A 22,979-nucleotide genomic window follows, 5' to 3' on the forward strand; every position below is an offset into this window, starting at 1 on the left:
TGATATAGACTTAAAAAAAAGATCTCTTGGCAACATGAAGATGGCTTGCAGTTGAGACCCTAATTTAAAATGTACTGACTGTGTCACTTTTTCCACCTTAAACACAAACACAGCTCGCAGCAAAGCGTCCTGAGCTATTTAAAAAAAAAATGTTGGAGCACTTCCTGTGTTTGGACATGCTCCATGTGGAGCCTGATGGGTCTCACTACGTCTGGAGTGGAACCATCCGGAACAGCAGGTGGTCAACATTCCAGGATAGTTGAACTCTGGGCAGCAGCTTATGTACCTTCATGCTCTCCAGATCCTTAATTGTGCATCTTCATCTTTGCACAGTTGTTTTGCTGTGGAAGCCAACATGGAGACATCACACCCCATACTGCTTGGATCTGAGTGCGGGCGCCACGTGATTGGCAGCTCTTTGAAAACACCATTATTAGAGGCAGAGTGGAAGGAAATAGCTTCAAACACCCACCGTGTGTGTGTGTGTGTGTGTGTGTGTGCGTGCTTATGTATGTGGCTCTCCTCCAGCCCTGAAGAGCCCAGCAGCCATCACATATTTTATTATCCACTACAATTCTTGATTAGTTTGTCAACCCTCATTATAATTTCAGTTACCGGTCATTACGTGTGTGTGTGTGTGTGTGTGTGTGGTAGAAGATAATCACACACTTTGCCTGTCAGTCACCTGTGAGGGAAATGCTGCACAATTTAAAGTGTCATTTGGCGATTTGGCGGCTGTTATCCATCTGCTGCACACACACACACACAGACACACACACACACAGACACAGTGTACAATTGTATGGCAGGTTGATGGTTCTCAGATTGCTGTGTGACATTCTGGACAGATGGGGGGAAAAGGGGGGGAAAGAAGACATTTTGATTCAAAACACCTGTCTGTGAGTGACTTAGGCCACTCTTGACAAAATGGTGTGGTCATGTGATGTGTAACAATGTGCAACATTGGCTGTGTTTTTCAAATGTTTCCATATATTGTAATACTACTATATTAATATCTGATTAAGTACACAATCGACTAAGATGTCATACTGGTCCATATGCAGGACATGGTGGGACACTGCCCCCACTTGGCCCCAAGGTCTATTGGGAGGATAATAATAATAATAATAATAATAATAATAATAATAATAATAATAATAATAATAATAATAATAATAATAATAATAATAATAATAATAATAATACATTTTATTTGTATAGCGCTTTTCAAAATACTCAAAGATATACTTTACAGAAGAATGGAGTTGAATAAGGCAAGTAAACAGAATAGTAGACACACCAAAATACAACATTCATTGGTTAATACACAGTAAAAACATGAGTAAAAGCGGGGCGGGGGGGGGGGGGGCACAGCAGTCAGATATAGTTAAGTTAGACATTAAAAACAGATTGAATTTCTCAATAATGAGAGCACCACACTGCTTAGTTATTTATCACTGCCCATTTCATACAAGAAGATCCTGTCACATGACTCAAGAATAGTATTTCTATTCTTTGAGCAGCTTGGACTCTGTATGCAGACTCCACTCTGGGTGTTTTACAATGTGGAATTCCACTTTTCACATGCCTTTTCTTAGACACGCTACAATCAAAAGAGTCTGGGAGACATAATGAAGGGAAAAAAAAGGTAAAAGTTCAGTTTTACACAAGGTGGAGATACTCAATAACAAGACCACTACTCTGCTTAGTTATCACTGTCTATTTCATGAGAGTAGATCTTTATTCTTCATAATAGTTGTGCAGGTTACACCGGGCATGCAGCCAATGTTGTTTTCTCTAGGTTCCGAGTATTTTACAATGTGTAATTTCACTTTCCTTTTCTTTGACACGTTGCCACCGGAAGAGTCTGTTTCATTTTTGGGAGAAAAAAATTGTCCCGAAAATGATGTATGTATAACTATTATGTATTCCTCTGTGTTTATGTAACAATTTCTCTTTTTTGTACAGTATAATTTTTCATGGGAGTACATACGTAAGCATCCACCCGACCACCTGTACCACGTAACGCTGATAGACGCTGTGAGAGAGGTACTCATTTGATATATTTTTTTATTGTGCTTATGGGGTGCTGTGATGCACAACAGTACAGCTCAATATGCTACTTCATGTGTGCAAAATATTAGAAACTCGCCATGATGCATTGCACTTGTACAAGCACAATAATGACCATATTGTGAAATTGCCACATGTTCCACCTGTAGCGCAGCAGCCTTCATCCTCCAATGCCTCCTCCTCCTCCTCGCTGTGTGAGTGTGGCAGATGTCTGAGTCTAAATTGTAGCCATCGACGGTGCTGAATTTCCTGTCAGCATCAGTCAGGCCACTCCTTCATCAACGCTCGCTCGCTTTGTCTTTCAACTCTGCACATCAGGAAGGATAGGACATGAAAAGCTCCTCCAGTTTGTGGAGAGTTCCCATCATGCATTCTCCATTTTTGAATAACATGCGCGTGCAAACTTTTTTTTCCACTTTAATCGTCACTTTTCTTGATTTGTTTCTTTTTATAAATGCACTTAAGTCAAGATATGCTAAACAGGGCTGCACCAGAAACCAAAAGCAGAACAAGACTGTAATAATAAAACAAACATTTAGGATTTGTGATGATTTATTTAACACAGTGTGTGTGTGAAAAAAAATAATTTTCAATTTCAATTTTCAATTCAATAATTTTCAATAATGAAGTTGAGATTCTCAACTTCATTTCTAAGCAAGAAAATAGCCCTACTATTCAGGTTTTTGTTATTAACTTGCTAGGAAACACAAGGCAAGTAAATCCATATGAACATAAAATAAATTGCATAGAGAATAATTATAGTTCCAGTTCCAGTAATCCCTTGTTTATTGTGGCCTGAGGGCCATAAGCGAATTTCCGCAAAATACGATTCCTCATGTATAAATTAAATATTTTCATAGTTAGAATATAGAAAACATGTTTTTTTTTACATAGAACCCTCTAGACATGAAATAACACCCCTATACTCACTTTGACACTCTTATTACCCAATATAGTAGAGATAATAAGAGAAAATAAGAAAGAATAAGACAGACTCACATGTGTTAGCATTAGGAGAGTTATATTTTGTTCTTTTTTAGCTTCCAGTCTTCTGTGCAGCACTTACCATTGTATCATCAATGTAATATTACTGACACCTAGTGACCAGTGTGGCGTACTATATTGCATAACATCTTTGAATGCATCTTCTGAATGCCTTAAATGTGTATTTTAGTTCATTAAGACATGCTTGGAAATACTTAATGTATAGAACAAATACATCAAATTTGCTTAAAATGCAGTTTTGAATAATAACCTACCGCATTCAGCCAGAAAACAACAATTATCTATTTATTTATTTCAAATACTGTCATATAGTTAAGCTACAAAGTGCAGAGGGATGACAGTACATTCAGAAAATCGTGTGAAATAATTATAAATGAGGAATGAATGGAACTCCACCTGTCCAGGTTGTACCCAAAGTCTGCTGGGATAGGCTCCAAAATACCCCCGTGACCATAATGAGGACAAGCGCTACAGAAAATAAATGTATGGATGGAACTCATTGTTGACACGGACTTCCCATACGTATGATGGAATTCAATTGTGTTTCTCACCTTCTTTATCAAATTGCAAATGATGGATTATTTAGCAGTCCCAAACAATAAACAATGCCCAGACATTGAGTCAGCAATGGGAAAGGGCTTTGTTTGGACACTTGATTTTACAGGACGATAAAAAAAAAAATTTGTTAAGTGCAATACTGGACAAATTTTAGCACAAACTATTTGAAAACTGGAGCATTCAGCTGTTTAAATTTCAATGAAAGTCCAATAAAAGTGAGGCTAATCTCGTCATCATGTTGACACCAGAAGACTGCCTGTTGAAAATGACTAAAGATAGCACAACAGTAAGCAAACAAAGACAGCGTGTAAGTTGTTGATTTCAATCCAGTCTTTCTTCACATGAAAGTGTCTTCATTCATCCTTCTTGTCATCTTCCCATCACGCCACGCCTGCCTCTTGCCTCTTCCTCCTCCAGCGATCAAAGCGTGGCGGGGACTCACTCACGTTTGGCTTTTATCGCGAGCTGCGCTCTCCGACACGTGGAGATAATTTTGACGTTTAGACTGAAGTTTTAGTGCGCCTCAGAGCGGGGGAGGAAGCATGGGGTGGCGGCGGGGGGAGGGGGGGGGGTCCTTATCCAAACACAGTTTGAGCTGTCACTTTTAAACGGGCTTTTCCATCCACAAGGAGGGGGGGGAAAAACCACATTGATCTTTGCAAATTGTTCTTTTATTGAAGACATCTTTTTGCTTGATAGATGGGCACTGCAGGCTGCTGTCATTACTGCGCACACACATAACCACATACACACATACACACATACACACTAACACACGTGCACAACTATTGATCACCACTTCACGCTGAGGTTTGTGACAGCACACACAAATGAGTGATGACATAATAGCACTGAAGACAAAAACCTACAAACAAGTGGAGTGAACAATATCATGCATGGCCTCTGTGGATGGCTGATGGCGGTGAAAGGTCAACCGGCTTTCCGACAGGCCAGTAATGGAGTGAAGCAATCAGTGTTGACCGATGGCAGCTGTCAGTGTGTATCGATGCAACACAGTTGCATTGTCTTGGATGCACTGCTGCCATATTTTGCCTAATGACCGCTTTTACGTATTAACCAGCAGAAAGAATATTCTGGACTGCTAACTCATGAGCAAGACTAATGTGGCCACTTTGTTAGATATTGGATATTAATTGTATAGGCACTGTTTTAAATCACATTTTAACATTCGGAACTGTGTAAAAAGTGCAAAAAGAAGTGAAGCAGTGCTAATAATATCAAATGTTAACTCTGTTTTGAGTCATATTTTAGCATTGTCACACAAGTGTAAAAAAGGTGAAGCAGTGTTTGTTAAAGGGGGTCTATTATGCTCCTTTTTTGACCCTTTGGATTGAGTTGTGGACTCCTATAGAGCAGCTACACACAATAACCAGCACAGAAAGCTTTCTAGATCTTCCAGAATCTACACCTATTCAGCTGTGTTTCCTTGGATTTGTATTTCCTGCGGCCTCTTGCCCGAAGACAGCTGGGATAGGCTCCAGCACCCCCCGCGACCCTCGTGAGGAAAAGCGGTAGAAAATGAATGAATGAATGAATGACTGCTTTTACGTACAACCAGCAGAAAGAACATTCTGGACTGCTAACTCATGAGCAAGACTAATGTGGCCACGTTGTTAGATACTTTATTAAGTGTACAGGCACTGTTTTAAATCACTTTTTAACATTCGGAATTGTGTAAAAAGTGCAAAAAGAAGTGAAGCAGTGCTAATAATATCAAATGTTAACTCTGTTTTGAGTCATATTTTAGCATTGTCACACAAGTGTAAAAAAGGTGAAGCAGTGTTTGTTAAAGGGGATTTATTATGCTCCTTTTTTGACCCTTTGGATTGAGTTGTGGACTCCTGTAGAGCAGCTACACACAATAACCAGCACAGAAAGCTTTCTAGATCTTCCAGAATCTACACCTATTCAGCTGTATTTACTCGGATTTGTGTTTCCTGTGGTGTCTTGCCCAAAGACAGCTGGGATAGGCTCCAGCATACCCGCGACCCTAGCACGGATAAGTGGTAGAAAATGAATGAATGAATGAATGAATAATTGAATGAATTAATGGACGGGCACGCCCAGTCTGCTGTGATTGGTCACACGCCCAAAGTGCTTCCTGACAAAGAATGATAGAAACAAAGAAATATGATATAATAATAATAATAATAATACATTTTATTTGTATAGCGCTTTTCAAGATACTCAAAGACACTTTACAAAAGAATGAAGTTGAATAGAACAAGTAAACAGAATAAAAGAAACACCAAAATACAGCATTCATTGGTTAATACATGAGTAAAAACATGAGTATAGTTAAAACATGAGTAAAAGCGGGGCGGGGCACAGCAGTCAGATATAAAAGGTTAGACATTAAAAACTGATTTAAAGAGGTGGGTCTTGAGTTGTTTTTTAAAGGTGGGAAGGTCAGGGCAAGCACGGAGTGAATGGGGCAAAGAGTTCCAGAGGGTGGGGGCAGCGATGGAGAAGGCTCTGTCTCCCCAGGTTCGGAGCTTGGTCTTACAGGGGAGTGCCAGGAGGTTTGAGTCTGAGGAGCGAAGGGGACGCGGGGGATTATGTGGATTGAGGAGGTCTGTGAGATATGGGGGGGTCAGATCATGTAGGGCCTTGTAGGTGATGAGAAGAATTTTGAAGTGAATGCGTTGGGGGACGGGAAGCCAGTGGAGGTTTTGGAGGACAGGGGTAATGATATAACAATTATATATAACAATGTGGCTTATTTTTGAGCAATTACAGTTGTAATTTAATTTTTTTTTACCTTAAGTAAGCTGAAGGCTGACATCCAGCAGCCCCTGCCCCCACAAAACTCACTTGGTTTCATCCACATCCTGTGATGGACGTTTGATCAAGTTTGGGACATGAATATCACGTCTGCCTTTGCTAACCCGATGAGTATTTGCTGAGTGCTGAGAATTACTAAATAGATTTTTTTGTAGAATCTGTTAATTTCTTTTCTTGAATGAGAGTTTTAATTGTGTACATTTGGATTTATGTCAAATGCAATATAAGAGGAGCTTCAGTAGTTGGAAAAAGTTGAAGTTTGTTGAGGTGGCGGCCAGGTGGGCTGGGATGGGTTGTATGGCTATAAGACTGATCTATTCACGCTGCATCTTCAAGCCTTGTTCCGTCCCAGTGGGTTCTTTGGTTCTTTTTGTTTCTAAATTCCAGCATCAAGACAAGATTTTGGACAACACATTTCAGTACACTCTTGTGGAACTTATTTAGAATGTGTGAAAAATAAAAGGAGTCATATAAATGGCATTTTTTTACATTTGGAATTGCCGCGCGATGACATCTTGTGACATCATTCGTCTTATTAATATTATTAGCTGCACTTTGAAAATGAACTCTTTCCTCTCTCTCTTTGCATCAGCGGAGTCCCTGTCACTCGAGCCTGCTGATGCGCCCTGATTGGTCCACCTGCAGTAGTGTGGGCGGTGCCTGTGATGCACATGGAGGCTGCTGGGGGTGTAGTTTCACTCTCCTCCATCCTCCTTCCAGGAGAAACCACTGGACCTACTCCCAAATTCAGCAGCTTTTATTGAATGGAAGACTTTTTATAGGTTTATAGTCTAATCATCTCGGTGAGGTGTTGTTCACAGGATGGACTTTGAGATCTTCACTGAAGATTTAGGAGTTAAATGAGAGACTAAATAGTCACTTTTGCACGTATTTATTATTATTTTTTAACTTGGATGTCAGACTCTTTATTTTTTTGTTGTTTTTGATGGCAACATGGCCAAAAAAGCTTCACTTGTCCTCCTCAACGTCCTTCTTCTTCTTTTTCGTCCTGTCTCAGCTCGTCATGGACACTTTTTTGGACGAATCCTGGAGAACTCCCCAGCTGGGACTCCAGTGAACGGGGTGGCAGTGCCGGTCCTAGCCGGTGTCTGTCCCGATGAGGACTCGCTCAAAGCCACCCTCAGGGGGAACTACGCCGATGACTTCCGGCTCGTCCTCGGGCACGGAGACCACCTGGTTCTGGTCTCATCTAAATCTCTGGACCGGGAGTTCATCGCCATGTATGAGCTCAAAGTGGACATTAATCCTCGGTGTTTCCGGGGTCCGGTTCAAGTCCAGGTGGAGGTGTCGGACATGAACGACAACGCTCCCCGCTTCACCGGAGGGAACCAGACTGTGGAAGTGGACGAACTCACGATGCTCGGTACCGAAGTGGCCCACTTCCATGCAAAGGACGGAGACGCGGACAGAAACGGCCGTGTCACTTTTTACACCCAGCCCACGTCCCACCTGCTCCACGTGGTCCCCGGAACCGGCCAGGTGAGGCTGGTGAGCTCCCTGAGGGGGGTCAGCACAGTGACAGCCCGGCTCTTCGTGAGGGACGGCGGGGACGAGCCGCTGGTGGGTGGCCCGGTCTTCCTGCACGTCGCGGTCCTCCGCCGGACCAGGAGAACCAAGCGAACCCTGTCTGAGGAGATGGCGTACAGTGTCACAGTCCCCGACCAGGCCGGGATCGGAGACCTTGTCTTCACGGTACCGGACCAGAAGTTCGAGCAGCGGTGGTTCGAGGTGATATCAGAGGGGGACTCGCCGGTCCAGATCGAGAGGGACTCTGGTCGAGTGTACCTGGCGAGCAGCCTGCAGGAGCCCACGGAGGTTCTGGTCAAGGTCCAAAAACACAGAGGTAAGAACACCTGACTTTTTTTGAAAGAGAATGGTAGGGTCAGAAGTTGGTTCTTCTGCATTATAGATCATAATTATTATGTTACATTTCAACAGACTTTAATATCAGCATTTCTCTGGTTCTGAGGTTCTGCTTTCCTGCTGCTGCTGTTTTTTACGGTTGTTCTCTCTCTCTCTGTGTGTGTGTGTGTGTGTGCGCGTGTGTGTGATCAAACAAACACACCTCAGCACACTTCACACACTGTTGCGGTGTAGAGTGTGTGTTCTTGTTTGTTCTATGGCTTATTCCATGTTGTTTGTCACTATAATGTTAGCAAATAGACACAAACTATTGTCACTTTCATGAAACACACATTGTTTATATCATAAATAATACCTAACTAAAACATGTATCAATTACTCATGTGAAAAAAAATGTGTATTGTAATCTTACACAACTAAGAAATAATAACCGTAACACATCACAGCATATCATACAAGTAGCAATGTCTAGGCACCTAGCAAAGATGCCCTCTCGTGGTTGTGAGCGGTACAGCAAGAGAGAAAAGCTTCATGATGACATCACTGCCTAATCACTACTTTTTAATTTGGCTTTTGATGTCAAATTCCGTCTTTTTCGCAAAAAAACCCCACTAAAGAATAATCTGTAATGTTCATTCATTCATTTTCTACCGCTTATCTCAGCTGTCTACACCCCGTACTGGTCGCCAGCCAATCACAGGGCACATAGAGACAAACAACCATTCACACTCACATTCATACCTATGGACAATTTGGAGTCGCCAATTAACCTAGCATGTTTTTGGAATGTGGGAGGAAACCGGAGTACCCGGAGAAAACCCACGCATGCACGGGGACAACATGCAAACTCCAGAGATGGCCGAGGCCGAGGGTGGAATTGAACTCGGGTCTCCTCGCTGCGAGGCCTGTGTGCTAACCACTCATTCACAGTGCAGCCTAATTTGTAACATCATCGTCTAATTTGATGCATTTGTGTGTTATTGTAAAGGATGATATGGAAAAGAGAAATAACATTGTGGGAGACAAAAAGTGGGTAAAAACAGGAAAAGCCCAATAAATATGTTTAGAGTTGTTACAAACTGCTTTAAGATGGGGGGCGGGGCCAACAGTGGCACTTGCTACTTGTTGAGAAAAGCCATTTGTTTCATTGATAATACTTTACGTCAAGCATTTTGATTTTAGTCCTTGAACGCACCTCAAGCTACTCTATACGCTATAAGACACAAACAAGTGAAACATACATATACACACCTTTCTCTGACACTGCCACAGCTTAATAAATCCTCCAAATAGAAGACACACTGTTGCGTTCTTGAACACAACACAACTTGAACACAGTCTATAGCTTTCCCACTCTAAAGTAGGATACCTTTTTAGCACCACATAAAACTCATTTCACCAGCTGTCATGCATATTTTGTCAAATCATAAACCTGAAAAAAATGCCATTTTACGCTTCCCTTCATGAATAGTCTTCCCGCTCCACTTTGCGCTTTGAATTTAGCGGCTTCACAGAATGTGGCCTATTACTAGTCATAAATATGCCTTTTTAAGCAAAGTTGACATATTTTGACAAAATTAAGAATTTTCAGACATAAAAATGGCTAAATGAACTAAAATACAAATATAAGGCATTCGCAAGCCGAATTCAAAGACTTAAGTTACTGTACTGTTGGTTGAGACACACAAGCACCAGACTTGACCAGACTTGATCACCAGAACAACAGGCTTTTATTGCGGGTTTGAATTATCTCACAACAGACACAGTAATCTCTATCACGGGGTACTCCTGTATAAACTGAAACTCAACCCTGAATTTCTGAACCCCTGATGGTACTTCCTGTCCGCCCCACACTCTCTCCCAGCACCGGAACACATTTACAGCAAAACACATGACCACAAGTCTTACTTATGACCCAAAGGACTTATTTTCCCATATTACATCTATCGTATCGAGTAAACTGTAAAATGTAAAGGTGGCTATAGGGGTGTTATTTCATTTCCAGAGGGCTCTACAACATGAAAAAAAGACTGTATTTAGAAGGTTGATTTTCAATGCTGTAACGATGAAAATGTTCCATTTATAAATAACAAAGCACTGGCTGCATGGCAGACGAGTGGTTTGTGCTCAGGCCTCACAGCTAGGAGAGGCGAGTTCAATTCCACACTCGGCCATCTCTGTTCTCCCCGTGCATGCGTGGGTTTTCTCCAGGTACTCCGGTTTCCTCCCACATTCCAAAAACATGCTAGGTTAATTGGCGACTCCAAATTGCCCATAGGTATGAATGTGAGTGTGAATGGTTGTTTGTCTATATGTGCCCTGTGATTGGCTGGCGACCAGTCCAAGGTGTACCCCGCCTCTCGCTCAAAAACAGCTGGGATAGGCTCCAGCATACCCGCCACCTTCGTGAGGATAAGCGGTACAGAAAATGAATGAATGAAATAACAAAGCCTAGGTTACATAAATTCACTTATCATGGTCGAGTCTGGAAACAATTAACGGTGAGAAATGAGGGATTACGATTGATTTCTATGATGTGGCTGTTGTTTTCCATCTGAGTTAAATAGCTGCTTGCTACTTGTTGATGTCCAAGCAGAAGCACCAAGCGATTCTATTGACGCTCCTTGCATGTGGTTCAACCCCAACATTGAAGCAGCCGCGATCGCCTGTTCCATTTCATAACACACCTCATACATAGAAGACATGGTCGCTATATTTAGCCAGTAAGAGTCCACAAGTGTTTTTTGCGTCATGCGTTTATTCGGTAATTAATGCAATCCATCATCAAAAAGTATCCACTAAGCAGACACGCGGGAGTGAGCTTCACCTTTGTACCACCGTGCAATGCACATCTGTTCGCCGTCACTCGAAAAAGCTAGAATGTTGATATTAATAACCAATAAAAGCACAAAGATTTGTAAAGATATGTACACTCCCCCACTCAGTATAATTAAAAAAAATATATTATCATAACAGTGATTTATTTGTGTTTCTTCCTACTCCTTTTTGGACATTGTGAATTGTGAATTGTAATATATGATGTATGCATGCATGTATTTTTTTCATACGAGATGAATTGATGCATGAATTTTTCCATTTTAGTGGAAAAGATCTTTAAAGATCAAACAATTCCATTTGCACTTGGTCATTGAGGCGGTCTTCATCTTCATCTGAAATCTTTCAAAGAAAAAGTGTTTAAAAAGTTGAGTCTGGCGTCAACGTCAGTGTTTGACAAGATGAAACGACATCCAGATGTTGCTGTGACCCCCCACCTACCCTCAAAAAAGAACACTAACACCCCGCCCCCAAGCCGCCACCACCAAAGTAAATGTTTAGGCAAAGAGTCGACTGGCACATGTGACGATGGCGGCCAGCATCCAGGTCACATTTGTTCAATCAGTGCGAGCACGCTGCATCCCTGCTGTTTATTTGCACAAATTAGTCGTGTTTGCTCACCTGAACATCTCACAGGCGCTCAAACGGGACGCCCCCTCCCCCTTCTCCGTCCTCCCCGGGCCCCCCGACAGGAAGCTTTATTTGGGTTAGAGCAGACGGCTGCGCTCGCTGCGTCTTTTTGTGATTTGTCCGACACGGCGCTGGCCGTGATGTAAACCGGAGCGCTGATTGAGGCGCTCTGCTTTTTGTCACTTGGGATTTTGTTAGTGGGAACCAGGGCGGATGTGTCACCACGTGTGATTGGTCACCCTCTTGACCGCAGTGTTCTAGTCCTCACTTGCCCTCCCATGGTAACATTTTGAGTGTAGGATTAGACATCGGGATGCGGAGACAGAAGAAGAATCGTCAAATGCAATCTTAGCTCATGTAGAGCGCAACATTCCACAGGCTAAATACAAAAATCAGGTAGTCACAGTAACGACAAACACCAAATAACAGACCAGGGGAGGAGCAACAAGAATGGCAGGAAGACGAGGAATTGGTGGGAGAGTTAAGCTTAATGTAAGATACATTCATTCATTCATTTTCTACAGCTTTTTCCTCACGAGGGTTGCGGGGGATGCTGGAGCCTATCCCAGCTGTCTTTGGGTGAGAGGCGCGGTACACCCTGGACTGGTCGCTAGTCAATCACAGGGCACATATAGACAAACAACCATTCACACTCACATTCATACCTATGGACAATTTGGAGTCAACATTTAACCTAGCATGTTTTTGGAATGTGGGAGGAAACCGGAGTACCCGGAGAAAACCCACGCATGCACGGGGAGAACATGCAAACTCCACACAGAGATGGCCGAGCTTGGAATTGAACCCTGGTCTCCTAGTTGTGAGATCTGCGCGCTAACCACTAGACCGCCGTGCCGCCGCATGTAAGATACAAACATCGGTAAAAAAAAATAAACTACTGAAACTGTACTAGAAGAAACTGGAAGGGGGATGAGAACGGGATACAGTGCTCACAGTTGTTGGCATGCGAAGAAGCATGGAAGATGAGGAAGAGAAACAGTTGCGGTGCTTTTCAACACCAACTCAATGTAATGATAACCAACCAAGTATGATTCCTTATTTATAAATGTAATATTTTTGTAGTTAGACCATTGAAAACCTATTTAAAACCGTCTAAATACAGTTTTTTTGTACATTTTTAGAGCCCTCTAGACATTAAATAACACCCCTATAGTCACCTTTAGACTCGTATTACGCCAGCGTTTTCAGATTTTCCAACTGTGGGAAAAAAATTGACTGTTTTGGGTCAATCAGAACACAATTCCAGGGAGGATGAGAGGTTAAAACGCCAAAATACTTTCCGAAAACGTTTCCATGTAGATAGCAGGAAACAATCCTGAATTCATATAAATGATGTAATGTAATAATAACTACTACTAATATAAAAACAATGATGACTGAAATGGCGAACTGAACTTTTGAGGTTACTTTTTCCTGATTCCTGATGTGCCTGTTCCCAAAGAAACGATCTGGCAACGAGACACCACCACACCTTGCTGTTTTTTCTTGAATTCAACAATATTTCCCATCTCAACAACCCAAAATGGAGCCAAAGAAAGTTTCAATGTGCAGTATTTCGACAAATAAGGTGAAAAACACAATAGAATTGCTGAGAAATTGAAGAAATAACTCTTGACAACTCTTGTTACAATTGTTAAAACTTGTACAATAACTCTTGTTATTGTATTAACATTTATGAGAGTCAACCAGAGATGACTTCATAGATGGACAGTTAGCAAGCTAGCTTCTTTGTAAGAAGGATGTTTTGTGATAAAAAATACATTGGACTCATGCAGTGTATTAAGAACTTTTTGACTGAAAACTACTCTAACCCAGACGGACGCTAACCGAGGTGTCACTGTACAACACAAGGTGTCAATATTTTAGCTTAGTATATTTAGCATAGGGGGCACGGCAGTCGAGTGGTACTCACAGCTAGGAGACCAGGGTTCAATTCCACCCTCGGCCATCTCTGTGTGGAGTTTGCATGTTTTCCCTGTGCATGTGTGGGTTTTCTCCGGGTACTCCGGTTTCCTCCCACATTCCAAAAACATGCTAGGTTAATTGGTGACTCCAAATTGTCCATAGGTATGAATGTGAGTGTGAATGGTTGTTTGTCTATATGTGCCCTGTGATTGGCTGGCGACCAGTCCAGGGTGTACCCCGCCTCTCGGCCAAAGACAGCTGGATAGGCTCCAGCACCACCCGCAACCCTTGTGAGGAAAAGCGGTAGAAAATGAATGAATGAATGATCTATGTTTGATTGGTTTCAGTGTTGTGAAGTATATCAAAGTGCCCGCCTCCATCCTTTGGTTTAACTGTATGTAATTGTAGACACACCTGAAATAGATCATGATCAATATCTTGTATGGTCATACATGATGAAGAATGTTAAATCATGCTGTTCCGCTCCCTCATTGACGCTAATGTGCCTCCACTTTGAGATCAACAACAGAAAGAGAAAAGAATCCTGGCTTGTTTTGTTGCAGTCTTCTCACAGATAAAAAAAGGATTTGATCACAGAGACAAATGTAGTCATTTATAATCCAGCAAAGTTATTCTTTCTCGCTCCAGAGCGGCTTATTTCAGCCAAATAAAGATCAGTGCGGCGCTGAGACAAAAAGGCGTCTAATGAGCTGAATTGGACAAAACACAGCCAGAAAACATAGCTCATATTGATGTTTAATGGAGCAGGGAAAGAGGCTCACTTTGATTATTATTTCACACACAACTCCTCACACCAACAACAAGAAGTATTTTTCACCCTCTGACTGCTGCTCAGCATTGGGATGACAGCCAATATTCAAAGTTTCTGCCTTCACCAAGATTGGAATGATCACTTTTGATTGACAGGAACCGCACGTCAGCCTCTGGCTAACATGTCTGCTGTTAGCTTGTTCCATATTTCATCATCATGGCTTGGAAGAAGCTGTTACAATTCTCTGTGCATGAGCACATGCAAGCACAATGTAGACAGGTTCATGTGATTGTTCCTCCTGCCAATTATTAATGATATAATAACCACCACCTTTACCAATGAGAGTCAAAATAATCAAATAAATCAAAATAATAATCAGTAAATCAAAGCCTACATTAGGCTGAATGTACTACTATCGTATAATTCATGTCATCCCTTCTGCTGCTAGATATTAATTATATCCTAACCCTAACCCTAACAATAGAAAGACTCAAAATAATCCATAAAGAGGCGCAGAATGTATGTGATGGCTCCTCCTGCCAGTTATTAATTAATTAAACTGCCACCTTGCATAAAATAAACAAAAACAAACTAATCCAGAAAATCAAAACCCATACACATGCATGAGAGCACATATTCAGGTCCCACAATTAATGCAACCCCTCCTAATGCTGGTTATTAATTATGACCAACACCCTGTATAACAGAAATAGGCAAATAATCAACAAAAGTGAAAGCCACTTTAAGATTGCTCCTGCATGAATGCACACGCAACGTATTCAAGTCATATATTTAATGCGACCGCTCCTCCCGCCGGTTATTTATGATAACCTCCACCTTGCATAAAATAAATAGACAGACAAACTGAATATTAAAGCCCCGATTAAGATCACTCATTCATGAGCGCATGCCCAATGTACGTATTCAATTCATATAATTAATGCGACCTTTTTCCTCACGAGGGTCGCGGGGGGTGCTGGAGCCTATCCCAGCTGGGTGAGAGGCGGGGTACACCCTGGACTGGTCGCCAGTCAATCACAGGGCACATATAGACAAACAACCATTCACACTCACATTCATACCTATGGACAATTTGGAGTCACCAATTAACCTAGCATGTTTTTGGAATGTGGGAGGAAACCGGAGTACCCGGAAAACCCACGCATGCACGGGGAGAACATGCAAAATTAATGATGACACCCACCTGCATAAGAGAAATAAACAGATAATTAGTAGATAAGCCACCAAATCAAAACGCACATTCAGTTCGCTCAGGCGTGACAGTGTTTACCACAGGGCCGCCATCTTTGTGTGGTGTAGGTGGGTTTGAGTGGTAGGGGTGTAATGATGTCATTCTCATTAGCCGTGACATATTAGCAAAAAGTGAGTCAACATCACGAAAAGCACCACAATTATGTTGACAAATACACACTATTTTTGTGTTTTTGGTTTCATCTCAAGTAGGGATGCTGATATCGGGCCGATAGCAGATTAAAAATTCAATATCGGATTCTGATTTTTTCCCAATCATGTTAAAGAAATGCTGTATACAACACATAATGTGTTCATTCCACCACAGGAGATATGTGGTAAGGGTAGGGTAGGATTTAATAAGCTTTGCTTCTTCCTGCTCCTTTTCAGGCATGTGTAGTAATGAGGTGTTGTGTGTGTGCATGTATGTGTGTATGTATGTGTATATACATATATGTATATATGTGTGTATGTATATGTATCTATATATGTGTGTATGTATATATATATATATATATATATATAAATAGATATTGTAAGTGTATTGTAAGTGTATATGTGTGAAAGAATAATGTAACATAGTATGCATGTCTGAAATAAATTAAGAAAAGAAAGAAAGAAAGAAGAAAATAATCCACAAATTCACAACCCACATTCTGCTCGCTCATACAGGAGCACATGCGCAACAAGTCATATAATGAAAGCAATTGTTATGCCCTGCCAGTTATTAATGATAACTGTCTGCCCAGTATCAATAAACAGAAAGCCTGGAAAGCTGCAGTAATTGTGTTATAAAGTCATGGCACACTGGCTTTTCCTTATTCAGAGTACAATATAGTCTTTTTGTATGACAATGTAGGCAGTGATAGTGGTTGCCTGCGTAATAAAATATGTTTATTATCTGCACATTGCAGTGGAAGGCTGTAGTTGTCCACACAGTGATTGTAGTGTCCCCGATTAAGCGGCTAATATTTACAGTCACACATGCATGAAGACGCAGCTTTTGCGTAGTCGGCAGGCCCCCGAGGTAATGCGTGAGGTTTGTCGCTGCTGTTTATTCGATATTGTCTTTATTTGTGTATTTTGCTGCGGGCGGGAAGCAACCTGCCACCGCTCTGCATGTGTGTGTGTGTCCTGGAGGCTGCCGAGCTTCACAGCGACTGTATTTGTGTGTCTGTCATTGTCACAAACATTGATCACAGCGCTCTCGATAGGCACATTTTTTTTTTTGCTCTTGTTTGCGAGTGTGTGCAAAGTGCCGCAGGACAAATGATGGTGGCCACATGCTGACGTTCTCCCACAATGACCTTTTAAAAGAGAACAAAGCAGCAACACACATAAAATAATCATCCATATGCATCACGTGTCATGTAAATGTTAGTTAAATCACTCAACTTTGCTTAAAGGGGACCTATTATGCTTTTTCCACTTTTCTGACCTATAAATGTAGTTAGAATGTTGTGTTCTTGTGTTAAAGTTTCAGATAATGACGTTTGCGCATTTGGAAGTGAGCCCTGAAAGACGTTTGGGGTGGCTCAAAACACTCGGTTTCAGAGGGCGTTGCAAAACTGTTCTTTTGTGATGTCACAGAGGAGCGGGCTTCCTTATGGTCGTGGCTGTAGGCCAGAAACACTCTCAACCTTCCCCCAAACTCTGCTTCCCCCACCCTCCCCCAAGCTCTGCTTCTCTGTTTACGTTCCTTGCAATGGCTTGTGAGGGAAAGCCACATTTGTTTACAATTCCAAAAGATGCCATGTTGGATTCGGGATCCAACACACATGGCTGCATGTTAAAAGCAGACATTTTAAAAGATAAATCACTGTTTATGATCCTTTAAAGCTGTCGGCACAAAGTCTTTATAAGTACTCTGCAGTGGGCAAAATCGCTGTTTATTATTAAATCTTATACGGTTAATCAAACCCTATACATTTAGCGGCACAAACTGGAACTCTTTCTATGACTCGGGAATGTGACCAACCACCGCGGAATGGGTGTGCTAGGAGGCGGGCCATGGGTGGAAAACATTAAAACAGACCATTTTTGCGGGAACCAAGAAATCCAAATAAATACAGATGAATAGGTGCAGATTGTGGAAGAACTGGAAAGCTTTCTGTGCTGGTTATCGTGTGTAGCTGCTCTATAGGAGTCCACAACTCAATACAAAGGGCTGAAAAATGAGGCCAATGCGTCCCCTTTAAAGTGCCTTATCCTACATTTGCAACATTTTGTTCTAAGAATAAAATTTGATTAAAACATTAATAAGATAAAATCCTACTTTTTTCCAGTTTCCATCCAGCTAGAGATGCATCATATCCAAGGCAAAGGAGGTTATGAGTTTAAGTCCCCTTAAAAAAGCGTGTCTGAGAGAAATGATAGATTTTCTCGTGTTTGGTGCTCTAGAGACACATTAATGTAATATTATTAAAATGTCACTTTTGCATGAGAACTTTTAATAGTAAAAGGTGCGAAGAAATACACTGGTTTTATTTTGTCGACATGAACAAAGCACAATCGGTGACATTTTTCTAGTGTTTTCAAGCGCTTGACTCGCCTGTCATGAGTGTCACAGTCCCAAAGGGGGTGCTATCCAGCGTCCAGTGCTCAGTCTGCCTGTACATTTCCTGTGTTTACTTCGGCCTCTCTGAAATGTTCTAATGGCTTATTGATGACCAACCAACTGCAGCCTGGGGCGAGGCTGCTCACCAAGTAGGACAAGGTCGTCCCGTCACGACCATCAGCGGCTATCATTCAGCAAGGCAAACAGCACAGTAACCATGGAAACGCCAATCTGGCAAAATAACTTGAAAAGCATAAAAAAGAATCAAGTTTCTTGTGTATTGTTGGTTGGATTTTTGGACTGTTGACTGTGTCGTGTTCTCGTCATACACACACACACACAAACACACACACACACATACTGTAAAAACATTACGCCACTCAGGTCATCGCAGACACCGCCCCTCCCCTCCAGCATGCCCTCAACAATTAACATACAAACGAGGAGCCCAGCTGCGGCTTGCTGCTTGTTAGACGTGTTAGATGTTGCACATGTGTTGTATGCATGTTTGCGTCCCCTCCTCCCTCCCTCCCTCCCTGGTGGCCTCCTGCGAGGCAAGCGCACACACTTACACAGCATGGTGCACGCGCGCTTGTTAAGTGTCTCCATATTTTTATGCAATTTGGAAGCTAAAGAATTTTACTCATCCCTCTTTCATCAGCTTCATATGGTGGTGATCATGTGACATCACGCATCAGAACCATCCCTCCATCATGATGATAAATTGGCCTAGCTGCGGGCTAATGAAAAATGAGCTGCGGGCCACAAATGGACCCTATCCTACACTTTGGACACAGTTATTTCACCTTTGTTTAAACATCCAGATTCCTACACTACATGAATATGAAAACAAAATGTAAACTAATCCTAATTATGACATTTAATTAGTTTTTATTTGAATAATGAATGCATTATAAATAATTGGTTGATTTTGAAATAAAAAATAAATTTATAATACCAATGATGAGAATTAATTATTATTTAAATTTATTTCTATTTATATATCTATTTATCTATAAATATAAATATGATAGTTGTAGCATTTTTATTTTATTTATAATTTGTTGATAAATGTGTAGTAGCGTGACATTTTATTAATATTCTAACAGCAATATATTGAGTTGTGGACTCCTATAAAGCAGCTACACACAATAACCAGCACAGAAAACTATTTTCTTTCATAATCTGCACCAATTCAGCTGTATTTCTTTGGATTTTGTGGTTCCTGTGATGGCCCCTCCTCCAGGCACACCCACCCAATCCACTGTGATTGGTCACACTCCAGAGTGCTTAGAAGTACCTCCGGTGTGGTGCCACTGGCTACTACTAGTAATCAACAAAATATGGTCAATATTTGTATTAAAATAAAACTATTATTTGCATAATTTGTTATTAAAATAAAATACTACAAATAATAATAATTATTATGATAAATGTAGCAATACGTATAAATTGTACATAATTATTTTTATCTATCATTTGTTGATTCCCTGTGATTGGCTGGCAACCAGTCCAGGGTGTACCCCACCTCTCCCCCAAAGACAGCTGGATAGGCTCCAGCATACCCGTGAGCCTAATGAGGATAAGCGGCATAGAAAAACTGATGGATGGATAATTTGTTGATAAATATTGCCATCACAGATTATTATGATTAGCTGAGCAGCTCGCGTGCCACAAATGGCCACCGCACTGTACTTTGGACACGTCTGGTTAAATCGTCAATTTAAACAATAATATCAGCTACTTGTTTGAGTTCATCCTCTGACTTTTAAAGTCGAAGCGAGCAGTAGACTTTATTAGAGTCATTTTCAACATGTCGACCTTCTCTGATCCGTGCCGTGTGGAGAATCCTGTTTTAAAAGCTTTTCATCTTCACAGTCAGCCTGTCCTGTCAGTCTCCACCATGCCGCTCCTTCTCATATCTATCTGCCTCAAGGGGGTCCAATCCTTCCCAAACCCCTCGTGGTAACCCCCCTCGGGGAGTTCCTTTGCAGGGTGAAAGAAGGCAAAGTGACCTCCGCCCTGCAGCTTATCTGCTCCCAACTGAGACACTCGTCATTGTCTCCGGGGGAACCTGGCTCATTTGGAATTCAAGAACTGTTGAAAAACTTCACTTCAGTTTGAGGAACCTCATCTTTGTGCTCCAGGAACACATGAACAAATATTATACTTCTGAACATCCATGGTGTTCTGTCAAGTGTTGCATTCTGTTTTGTTTGTATTGTTGCTAGGTTACCAAATGACTTCAGGTCTAATTATTGTTAATTAAATTACACAAATACAAGAGGGAGGCAGCAGCAATGTTGTCGTAATTACTTCAATCATGGCATCCTATCACACACACACACACACACACACACACTCAGCCAGCTGCCAGCAGTCCCTGGATGCCTGACCCATATGCTTTATCACCACATGGACCCGCTTTACAAACATGTCAAATACACAAATACTAGCACGCCGATGATGCACGATGAGTTTCCATGTTCGCTCTTTAATGATGTCCTGAAAGCCAGGAAAGGTGTGATAATGTTATGAAGTGATGGCGTCGGCCAGGGGTAAGAGGCGTGTTGTAAGGTTCACGTTTTAATTCACAAAGATAGACAGACACACAAACATATCGTAAACGCTAGCATGCACAAAGAGGTACAGTAAAGTCTTGTTATATTGATATCGGTTATATCGATAGTACTGCTTATTACGATACTATTTTCATTTCCCAGCAAATTTCTAGTCTTTTATGATATAATTAGTTCCGGTTAGTACGATACCCGGTTATTACGATAATCCGGTTACTACGATGCCCTTTTCATCTCCCGCCAGCCAATTTGGTCTGCTTATATCGATACAAAAGCAGCTTAAAGCTGAATCAATATTTGCTTAAGGATTTCAATACCACCATTAGCGAAATCTGTAAACGGCGTATTGTTTGATTTTCGGCTAACACCGTTTCGGCTTTTCCACCGACGGACGGTAATTAGAGGATTACAGGTAATTAATATGAGGTAAGTATTAAACAATCTTTTGAAGTAAAGGAGTAAATATTTGTATAATTTAGAGGGAAGATTCAGTGAATAGACTTAGTGTTTTCAGATGTGTTCAATATTCTTGGCACTAGCTTTACTGATAAATGTTGAAAAAAAATGTGACCCATCTGTCTTTAACCGAATTGTGTTATGTATATGAATGCAATCATTTTTTGCAACAATGTTTATGGTTTTGTCTGCTGAAGTGTGAGGATTTTGCATTGGTTGAATTTTAGAAAAGAAATAGTCATTAAAAAAGTGTAAAGACGTTTTTATTTAATGCATAAGTTTATTTTTCACTTCACTCCAGTACAAAAGCATGCTAGATATGCAATCCATGAACTCAAGGAGAAAATTACATGCCATATCAAAGATCCCCCATTTATCGCCCACTTTTAATGCAGTTCAGCGCAGGATCGGATATATCGATAGTCCAGGTTATATAGATATTTCTTCCGACTCCCGAGAATATCGATATAACGAGACTTTACTGTATATGTATTATGACAATGAACCTGTGCGTTCACACACATGCGCCCACTCACACACATTTCACTGATAATAAAGATCTAAACTTTATTCAGGAGTCGCATAGCTCTTCAGGGTACACACACACACACACGCCTGAGGGTGTAAGGGTGCGAGCAGTGGTCGTCCTGTCAGAGCTGATTTAAAGCCGCAGTGTCGCAAACACAAACCTGCTTCATATTGGATTACCAGCACGGCCCTGAAGAGGTGCGCGCTAACATGTGTGTGTGTGTGTGAGGATGTGTGTAAAGGGTACCGTGCCAAGCCGTCGAGCCTCGGCAGTGTTGTCACACCTTAACTGAACCTTGTGTGTGTGTGTTTTATTTTAGTGTGTGTCACTGATGGTGCTCATCACTATAAAGCACAATGTTGTGTGGCATGCTCGGATGCTTGTGTACTATGTGTGTATGCTATGTTGTGTTTTGCATCAGAGGTTGCCATGGTTTTATGGGTGGACAAAGTCAGAATGGCAGTTTTTCCCGTCTTTGAGGTTGTCTAAGACAGAGGCGAGAGGCCGTCTGTGTGAAAGGAAATCTCGGAAAGCCATGGGATCGGGGTATGAAACTGAAAATCCGAGCCTTACTTACCAACAATTTGTACATGTCCCAACAGATGCTAGCAGTGATGTCATATATTTATCTGGAAGCACCCACAATTGCAACAATATGGCAGATACATATATGCCAGAACTCGGTGAGTGAGTCGCTGTTGACGGACTTCACTGCTTACTGGGACGTCATACAACTTCATGTCAACAAATCCAAAGTATCCCTTTAATGTTGTGTTTAATAAGATCACTGTTTAGCTACTTTCACACAAATACAGCATTTGGCAGAGGACCCAGCAAAGGTGTCATATTGTCGCAATTGTCGCAATAAAATAAAAATGCTACAATAATTAGTTATAGCATTTTTATTTCATCTCATTTTATACATACTTATACACTCTTAAGTCATTCATAAGTACGCTTGTGCTCATTACAATAGTTTCACAAGCTGACTTCTTGTTTAACGTGAGCGACGATGTGTCATTGCATTGACAAATGGACGAGAGATGTGTTTGTTTGGAGTTGAAGATACATACCTGGTGTTGGAATTGCACTGCTGTTGATGTGTTAAGGTCAGAATAA

General features: G+C 41.4%; 1 protein-coding gene across 1 annotated transcript in view; it reads left to right on the forward strand.

The window, feature by feature from the left end:
• The first annotated feature begins 7,160 nt into the window (after positions 1–7,160).
• The window catches only part of LOC131105307 (neural-cadherin), an 88,371-nt gene continuing 72,552 nt past the window's right edge, over positions 7,161–22,979 (forward strand). Inside the window, exon 1 of the mRNA XM_058053294.2 lies at positions 7,161–8,305. Coding sequence (XP_057909277.2) covers positions 7,396–8,305 — 910 coding nt within the window. The 5' untranslated portion in view covers positions 7,161–7,395. The remainder of the gene's footprint in view (positions 8,306–22,979) is intronic.

This window comes from Doryrhamphus excisus, linkage group LG5, assembly GCF_037039965.1.
Source record: "Doryrhamphus excisus strain RoL-2023G ecotype Guam linkage group LG5, RoL_Dexc_Guam_v1.1, whole genome shotgun sequence".
In the NCBI taxonomy this organism is placed as follows: Eukaryota; Metazoa; Chordata; class Actinopteri; order Syngnathiformes; family Syngnathidae; genus Doryrhamphus; species Doryrhamphus excisus.